The sequence below is a fragment of the Tupaia chinensis genome, unplaced genomic scaffold (genome assembly GCF_000334495.1).
Source record: "Tupaia chinensis unplaced genomic scaffold, TupChi_1.0 Scaffold000673_1, whole genome shotgun sequence".
Taxonomy (NCBI): Eukaryota; Metazoa; Chordata; class Mammalia; order Scandentia; family Tupaiidae; genus Tupaia; species Tupaia belangeri.
In genome coordinates, this window is record NW_006160196.1 from 1323039 (window position 1) to 1332471 (window position 9433).

At 54.5% G+C, this 9433-nt stretch overlaps 1 protein-coding gene across 1 annotated transcript in view; it reads right to left on the reverse strand.

Annotated features, from left to right (window-relative positions):
* NUCB1 (nucleobindin 1) overlaps window positions 1-9433 on the reverse strand; it is a gene marked incomplete in the record, with an annotated part of 21480 nt that overhangs the window by 3883 nt on the left and 8164 nt on the right. Inside the window, 3 exon segments of the mRNA XM_014592279.2 lie at window positions 2833-2923; window positions 3188-3373; window positions 7268-7371. Coding sequence (XP_014447765.1) covers window positions 2833-2923; window positions 3188-3373; window positions 7268-7371 — 381 coding nt within the window.

Consider the following 9433-nt stretch of genomic DNA (forward strand, 5'->3'; position numbering starts at 1 on the left):
TAGCGGCCGGGGGCTGGCAGTGGCCATATTGCCATATTGGACTCTGCTCATAAGGGACACTGTCCATCATCTGTTCTGTTGGCCAGCAAGTCCCAAGATGGGGTCCCCTCAGCTTTCACCGTGTCTACACACAGCCTGCACCCCTGCATAGCCAACCATGATGGGCATCTCTGCCTTCCCGTGCCCAGAGGCCAGCTCTGCCTTCCCCCATCTAGTAGGCCCTTGCCATGTTAGTGGAAAGCAACTCCATCCTTCCAGTCACTTGGACCACAACCTTGGAGTCACGTGGACCTCTCTTGCCCTTATAACCTTCATCCAGGTCATCTGCAAGTCTCACCAACTTGACCTTGAAGATGACTCTGGAATCCAACCACCTCCTCCTACCACCCCTGCCCCCACTCCCACAGTCTGCCCTCAGCCAGCAGATTCTGCCAACCCTTAGGCAGACAGTGCCCATCCCCTGCTCAAACTTTCCCAGGTATCTCGTCACACACAGACACAACCCCAAGTCCTCCCCTAGGGGTAGGGCCTGGGTTGGCTGCTGGTACCTCTCCCACCATCTCTGCTATCACTTTTTTCTCTTTTCTTACTGCAGAGGGCATGTGTGCTCATGAGAGAGACAGAGACAGAGGGGGAGAAAGCGCCCCGCGATGGAGTATGCTCATGCTGCAACCCACTCTCCTCCATCTCTTTTGGGATTTGGGGCATGCACACACATGCACCTGGCGTTTTTCAACCTGGGACTCAAACTGCACAGTTGACCACGTGGGATCCAGCTCCCTTAGCCACCAGGCCACAGGGCCAGCCCTACTATCACTCCTGTCTCTGAGCAGGCCACTCCAGCACGCCTGGAAACCCACCGCGTTCTCTTCTCCCCACATATGCTCGTCGTTCTGTGCCGGTAACATCCTTCCCCCAATGCCTGCAAGGCTCAAGTCCTCCCCTCAGCAAGGGCTCTCTACTCCAGCTCCCCCTCTAGACCCGGGCTGTGTGATACAACAGCCTCGAGGCACAAGCGGCAATTGGGACAGAAACGAAGACCAAGTATGAGGAAAATGCAGGTCCTCAATGAGCAGTGAGCCGGCCAACAAAAGCAAACAGTGTATGATCCTGGGGCCAGCAGGTGGTATAGTGGTTCAGGTGTTGGACTCCCACATGGCTAACTGTGGTTCAAGGCCCAGACCCAGCACCTAGAAAATTGTATTAGGTGTGTGTGCACCTTGGAGGAGAATGGAGAAGGTGACCATCTCCCCGGGGGCGGGGGGGGAGTGACTTCTCTTTTTCCCTCTCTGTCTCTATCTCTTTCTCTTTGGCGAGCACATGCACCCTATGGCAAAGAAATGAAAACCAAAAAAAGAAAACAAAAAAGCAGTGTGTGATTCCACCCACAGATGGCACGTGGAGTAGTCAAAGTTACGGAGATGGGAGGTAGGATGGCGGGTGTCATGGGCTGGGGACAGGGAATCGTGGGGAGTCACCTAACAGCAGAATTTCAGTTTTAAAAGATAAAAAGAGGAGGGATCAACAGGTGGCGTGGTGGTTAAGACACTGGACTCCCACATGGCTGACCCAGGTTCGGGTCCCAGACCTGGTGGCTTGCTTTCTCACTTTCCCTCTCTCTGGTCAAAATAAAAAATAACAATAAATTTTTTTAAAAATTCCTTTTTAAAAAAAATTTTTGGAGAGGTTTTTGCGATAGGGTGAGTGCGCTTGCCAGACAGACACAGAGAGACAGAGACTGAGAAATCACCCCCCGGGGGGGATGGCCATGCCGCAATCCCTGCTCCTCCATTCTCCTCTCGGGATCTTGGGCGCACTAGCTTCTCCCTCTCCATCTATCACCAGTGAGCGCACACACCCTATGGCAAAAACGAAAAAAGATCAAATAAAACCTACTTCATTTATTCTGAGACGCACTTTACTCTCTTACGTGTTTTATCACCCCTGAAATTAGGATGCACCTTTTCTCAATGGTGTGTCAGTTGAATTAGCAGTCCATGTAAAATACTACAACGGCTTACTCGATGGTCTCTTAGAGCGGAGAGCCCCGAGCCCTGGGACAGGGACTAGGACAGGTGAAGAGCTGGGCGGCACAGCAGGGGGTGAGGGGCGGGCGGCAAGGGAAGCTCTATCTGTATTTACAGCCACTCCCCATCGCTCGCGTGGCCGCCTGAGCGCCACCTCCTGTCAGACGGCAGCGCACAGATTCTTGGAGGAGCACAAACCCTACTGTGAACGCGCATGCAAGTTCTGTCTTCCTGGTCGGATCCACGCGTGTGAAGCTCAGGCCTCAGTCCTACGTACGTGCTAATGCATGAACTGGCCTGATGCGTTCTGTGGCTAGGCTGCAGCCTCCGGGTCAGGGTCCTGTGGGGGCCAGGCAACCCAGGCCATGCTCCTGGACAGAAAGTGACTGACTGAAGAGGAACGTGCCTCTGATCCACCAAACAAGGGCTTTCCAGGCCTCGAGGGACCATTGATGGGGAACAGCTTATTCCCGGCCACAGGGCCACCAGAGGGCACCAGGGAGTCAGGGCTGCTGTGGGAGAAGCCCAGGTCAAGCTAAGCCTGCTTCGCTCAGTTAATGGACACTGGCTGGTCCTTAGAACTCGGAGGGCTGGCATGTCCTAGAAAAGGAGCCCAGCCCTTCCATGGGAGATCCCAGCCCTAGCGACAGAAGGGCATGGTCTCTGGTCGGCCAGGGCAGACGGGCTCAGGCTCTTAGGCCTGACTGAGCCCCGGAAGGAGAGAGAGACCCCACTTAGCATCTAAGTCCTAAATGGTCAGACCGTCGAGGTTCAGCCTGGGCCTAGGACCCCCGCCCCACCTTACCATGCAGTATGAAGAAGGTCTTGGGGTTAAACCTGTTGGGGTCCAGTCCGTCTAGCTCCTCCCACACCTCCTTCAACTGGGCTTGGCTGCCCTGTGGAGGGGAAAGCCGGGAGCTTGTAAGCAGCCAGTCTGGATGCCAGGGGAGAAGCTAGAGAACCCTTTACCCCATCCAACAAATGCCATGCCCTGCAAGCAAGGCAACTAGGAAAACTACAACTCCCGGCAGTCCCCGGGGCAGCTGAGCATAGTCAGGAGGGGCTCTTTGCCACAGGGGTTGCTGGGAGTTGTAGTTCTTCAACCTTCCCTGGCTTCTGGTGTTGGATGTGGTAGGGGGTGGGCACACGGGGGTGCTTACAGGCACGTTGACTTTGGGGTGCTCTCGGTGCCGGCGCTGCTGCTCCTCAAGCTTCCTCTCAGCCTCCTTGCGCTGCTCTTCTCCCAGAGACTCCAGATAACGGCGCCGCTCGTGCTCCTTGAACATCTCGTAGCGTTTGAACTCCTCGTGATGGGCTGCGTCGTACTGGGCGAGGTCGCGGGTGGCCTGGGAATGGCAGGCCAGTTTCCTCTCGCCCCTGTGCCTAGCCACAAATTCTTTCACCCTTTTTTTCTTTTTTTGGGGGGTATCAAATGTATTTATTTATGCCATGAGAGAGACACACAGCATTTCCAACAGGACCTCGACACCGTATCTACCTCCAGCCTCAGCCAGCCCCGGACCGTGGGCACGTGTGTGACCACAGCACCCAGGGAGGTCTCTGGACACAAACCCAGAACCTTCCATGTGGGTCAGTCTCTCAGAGCATTGTGCTTCATCCCTGTGTCGCCGTTTGGCCACCCGGCCCCTAATTTCTAGGGCCCCTAATTTCAGGTTCTTGGCCCTGAACCTGACCGGGGGAGCCCCAGCCTCTACTTGGCCCCTGAGACCGTTCCTGCCCCATCACGCACCCTCCTCTCTGGGAGATGCCGGCAGTCCCTCGGCAGCGGCTTCCACCCCCTTTGAAGTCCTCCACTAACTCAAGGACTTGGAGGAAGACGGAAAGGACACTCATGCAGCAGGCATGTGGCAGCAATCAGGGCGTGGAGGTGGCCAGGAACCCGCGGCTGTAATGACCCCGCCCAGGGCTAAACCCAGGCTCCGCTGTGCGATCACGGCAGCTGTCAGCCTCTCCCTGTGAGATGGCGCTCTCTGCTGTCCTGAGCTGAGAATGACCCCAGAATCATGTCTAGAACCTCAGAATGCGAGTGGCCCTACCTGGAAATAGGAATTTTGCAGATGTAACGGTTAAGGTCCCTACGAGGGACCAGCAGATGGCATAATGGCTATGTTGCTGGACTCCCAAGTAGTCGACCGTGGTTCAAGTCTTGGACCCACTGACTTAAAACTCACGCCGGGCACATGTGTGTGTGTGCCCAATATCCCAAGAAGAGAGTGGAGGAAAAGGGATTGCGGCGAGATCATTCCCCCCTGGGGGGTGTGATTTCTCACTTTCTGTCTCTGTCTCTGGTGAGTGCATGCACCCTAATGCAAAAACCTCTCGAGGTTACACGAGCCCTACGCCAGGAACTGGTGCCTTTTTTTGTTTAAAGTAAAGGATTATTTTACTGGAGCTAGCAGGTGGCATGGTGGTTAAGGAGCTGATCTTCCACGTGGCTGACCACAGTTGAGTCTCAAACCTGGAGGGCCTGCTTTCTCACTCTCCCTCCTCTGTGTCACTCTCTGGTCAAATTAAAAAGTAGTAGTAATAATGATACATAAAATTAAATAAATATATATTTTTTAAAATAATTATTTTATTTAACTTCATTTATTGATTTTAATTTGACCAGAGAGGGACAGAACAAGAGAAAGAAGGAAAGTGAGAAAGCGAGCCACCAAGTCCGGGACTCAAACTGCAGTCAACCACGTCGGAGTCCAGCATCCTTAACCATCATGCAGCCTTTCGGCCCTGGGAATGGTGTCCTTTATTAGAAGGTCACAGAGAGGACAGAGAGACATGCCAGGGAGTCGCCAGGTGACGACAGAGGCAGAGACTAGAGATGTGTCTACAAGCCGCCGAGAGACGCTGGGATTGCCGGCTACCGCCGGGACCGAGGGCGCAGCACGGGTTCCCCCGGTGCCTCCAGAAGGGCCTGCCCTGCCTACACCTTCACTTCTGGCAGACAGTGTTGTTTGAAGCCACTGGTTTTGGGTACATTGTTCTCGTCGTCCTAGGAGACGGATGTACTCTCTCTGAGGAGTGTTTTGGGACTCAATGAGATTCACTCTCCTACTCAACCCTGCCTTGGGGCCCTTCCTGCTACCATCTGGATTAGCAGCTCGAGCACCCAGGACATACCAGCCCTGTCCCAGATGCTGGGGACACAACACAGAACTGCCTAGACTAAAACCCGCCCCGTGGGGCCAGCAGGTGTGTGGAGGTTAAGGTGCTGATTACGGTCCGAGCCCTGGACCCAGTGGCTTGAAACTCACGCCAGCACACGTGTGTGTGTTCCCAAAACCCTGAGAGGAGAATGGAGGGGAAGGGTCTGAGGCATGGCCACTCCCCCGGGGAGAATTTCTCACTTTCCCTCTGTTTCTCTAGCAAGCACATGTGCCCTATGTGAAAAAATAAAACACAGGGGCCGGCAGGTGGCATGATGGTTAAGGGCGCTAGACTCCCACATGGCCGACTATGGTTCGAGTCCCAGACCTGGCAGCTTGGTTTCCCTTTTTCCCTCTCTCTTTCTCTCTCTCTCACTCTGTCCCTCTTTGGTCAAAATAAAATAAATAAAGTAAAAATAAATAAACAAATAACCACACACAAAACCAAAACAAAAAAACCTGTCTCATGGAACTTCATGACCTTCCCATGGGGGACAGCCAGGGGAGGAGAAAGAGTCGGAGAAAATATTAAGTAAAATGGACAGTACAGGGTGGACAGAGGTACAATCGCAGGGAAAGGTGACAGGCTGCAAAACCGAGCCACATGGGAAGGTTCCAGGCACATGCCCATGGAAGAAACAGACACTCAAAAAGTTTTCAAATAATGGGACCAGCAGTTAGCATAATGGCTGTCGCTGGACTCCCACGTAGTCGACCGCAGTTCGAATCCCGGACCCAGTGGCTTAAACTCACACTGGGCATGTGTGCGTGCGTGCCCAAGATCCTGAGAGGAGAATGGAGGAGAAGGGATTGTGGCATGGCCATCCCCCCTGGGGGGTGATTTCTCGCTTTCTGTCTGACACGCTCTGTCTGTCTGGCGAGCGCACGTGCCCTGTAGCAAAAACCTCTTTAAAAAAAAAAAAGTTTTCAAATAATTGGGGCCAGCAGGTGGCATAGAGGCTAAGGCGCTGGACTCCCACAGGGATGACGGCAGTTTGAGTCCCAGACCTGCAGGCTTGCTGTCTCATTCTCTCTCTGGTCAGCACACAGGCCCTAAGGCAAATTAAAATAATAATAATAATAATAATTAATAAATAAAACTAATTTCTTTTTAAACACCGCATGTGTCAGGGACTGAGACTTGGTGGCCAGCTTTTCTACTTGGTGGAGCGGCTGCAATGATCATCATGGACACTAGGTGGCGCTCTAGTGGGGCAGGAAAAACCAGGCAGGACCTCCAGGTCAGGCTGTGGGTGTCTTCTGCCCTGGGGGTGCTGGGAGATAAGGAAGGGCTTTGAGCTGGGGGGTAGGCATCCTCGGCCACTCTCCAGCCTCACCCGTGGCCTTCCCCATGGGGCAGGACTGCTGAGCCCAGTTCTCAGGTATGACCGTACTGGTTCCTAGCGTCCCTGTAACAAGTCACCCAGCGCAGTGGCTCAGAGACAAATCTACTATCTCACGGTCTGGCGGCTGGAAGGCTGAAATTAGTTTCACGGGACTGAAACTCAGCAGTCGGCAGAGCCAGGCTTCTCCGGAGAGCTTGGCATCTCCGGCTTCTAGAAACAGAGTCTGTGGTTCGTGGCCCCTTCTCAGACTCTCTTTTTTTTTGGAGAGGTTTTTGCTATAGGGCGCGTGCGCTTGCCAGAGAGACAGAGAGATGGAAAGTGAGATGTCACCCCCCAGGGAAGAGGGCCACACTGCAATCACTTCTCCTCATTCTCCTCTCAGGATCTTGGGCACGCACGCACACGCACCTGGCATGCTCCCAGGTTCTGAGAGCAGGGTAGGGCACCTGCGGGCAACGAGGCTGAGACCTGGGCCCCGCAAGGACACAGAGGGGAAGCCATGGAGGGACTTGAGCCAGGCTCCCATCTGAGTGGGGCTGAAGCCTGCCTTGCCCGCAGCCGCTGCCCCGGGTGCAGAACCTGGAGAGGGCTTTTGCACGAGGCCGGGCTGGTCAGCCCCAGCCTCACAGAACGCCACCAGGAGGGGCAAGCTGGCTCCTGTCCAGAACCCTATTCCCTTCCCCTCTGCAAAGCTCTCGCCACCCCGCCTCGGGGCCCTTCCCGCTACCGTCTGGATCAGCAGCTCCAGGTCGCGGGCCTCGAAGGTGTGCTGATTCTGAGGGTCCAGGTGTTCGAAGTGCTTCAGCAGGTTCAGGTGGTCCATCTGGGCATCTGGGCAGAGGGAAGGGTCAAACCGACAACTGACTGAGTGGCCTTTCCTTAAAAAATCCCCATCTAGAGACCAGTGGATGGCATAACGGCTATGTCGCTGGACTCCCACGTAGTCAACAGCAGTTCGAGTCCTGGACCCAGCAGTTTAAAACACTGTGTGTGTGCCCAAAATTCCAAGAAGATAAGGGGGAAGAGATTGCAGCATGGCCAAACTCCATGGGGGATTTCTCGCTTTCTGTCTCTCTCCGTCTCTCCAGCGAGAGCACATGCCCTACGGCAAAAATCTCTTTAAAAAAAGAAAAGAAAAGAAAATCAATGAGTAATCAATCTACAAACAGCATTAAAAAGAAGTATATGTATTACTAAGTGAAAGAAGCCACTCTGACAAAGCTACATACTGTATTCTTCAAACTATAATATAAGACATTCTGGAAAAGGCAAAAACATAAGCTACAGAGCAAACTTTATTCAATTCTAGAGATACCATAAAATTTCCATATCAAGACAGCATGGTATGATAAAAGATAAAGGGTATTAATCAATAGAATAGACAATCTAGAAACAAACCTACACGCCACCTGCAAACAAAACATCGCCAAAAAAAAAAAAAAAAAAAAAAAAAAAAGGCACTGGAAAGTCCAGCGGATGGCCTGGCTGAGTCCGGGGCAATCAGGGAGGGCCTCCTGGAAGAGGTGATCCCAAAACTGAGTCTGATGCTTAAAATAATATTAATAACAACCATAATAATAAACAAGTACCTAAATGAAATAAAAATAACACTTACTATATGCCAGACCCTCCTCTAAACACTGGAACTATATTAATTCATTCACAAAAACCTGAAACCTGGGCGCTGGGATTATCACTGTTTGGACACAGGGGAGATGATGTGATGTTACAGGGAGGGTGGCACCTCCAGGCTTGGGCAGAGGCCTGGAGTCGAAGGGACCAGCACCGCCAACACCGGGACTTGGGGCTCTGCCCAGAACGGTGGGGCACTCAGTGGCTGCTGTCCAGCTGCCGGGCCTGTGGTCCGTTGTGACAGTCCCCCAGTGGACGTGACCCTCTGTGTCCAGGAGTTCCCCCGGAGGAAGGAGGAGTCCCGGGAGGAAGAGAGGGGCTTGTCCCCCCCCAGCCACTCCCTGAGTGGCTCAGAGGCCCACCCTCCGGTGGCTCCCAGTCGGGTGGGTGACGGGTTTGCACAGGCGGCTAGAACCAAGTGGTGACAGACACACATGCGGGCGGCCAGGACTCAGGGTGACAGAGACACACAGGTGGCCAGGACTCAGGGGTGACCAGGGTGTCAAGTTGCTCTCCCTCTCCAAGCAAGGTACATCAAAGCAGGAAAATCAAGCTTAGGAGGTGAAAGGCACAGACACACACACACGCACACGCACACACACACCCAGCCAGCCAAGACTCAGGCGAGCTGCACTGTGCCCTGGCTGAGCCCGAGGAGGGACAGACGCCCAGGAGCGGCAGACGGAATGGAGTCAGTATTCACGTGAGAGCTGTGGGGCCCCCTCTACGGCCAGCACCATGGACATTGCAGGGACCAGACGGTGACAGAATCTGCCCCCGGGAGTGCCCAGTCTGGAGACATGGACAACGGGTGGCCAAGGACTAACAGGCAACCATGACGGACACGAGGGCCACAGAGGGCCTCTCTGAGGAGGTGACATCTAAGCTGAGGCCAAAGCTCAGTCAGCCATGCGAAGGGTCCCGAGAGAGCCTGCGTCAGCAGAGTGGAGCACGGGCCAAGGTCCTGTGTGTGGCACCCCAGGGGTGGCCAAAGTGCCGCTGCAGGACTGTAGGGGGGAGGTGGGGAGGGCCCGCCCGCAGGCCTGCAGCAGCTGCAGCAGCCAGTGGGGGCCTGGAGCCTGGCACTGGGGAGCCAGGGCAGTTCCCAGCAGAGCTGGGGCAGGACTCAGTCCCCCTGCAGTGCTAACCCCCAGGGCCTGTGAGGACCTGGCCCTACATGGCAGGAGACCCCGCAAGTGTGACCGAGAGGAGGGGAGGCTGGCGGCGGCCCCATCAGCACAACCCCCAGCCGGCCCCGCCC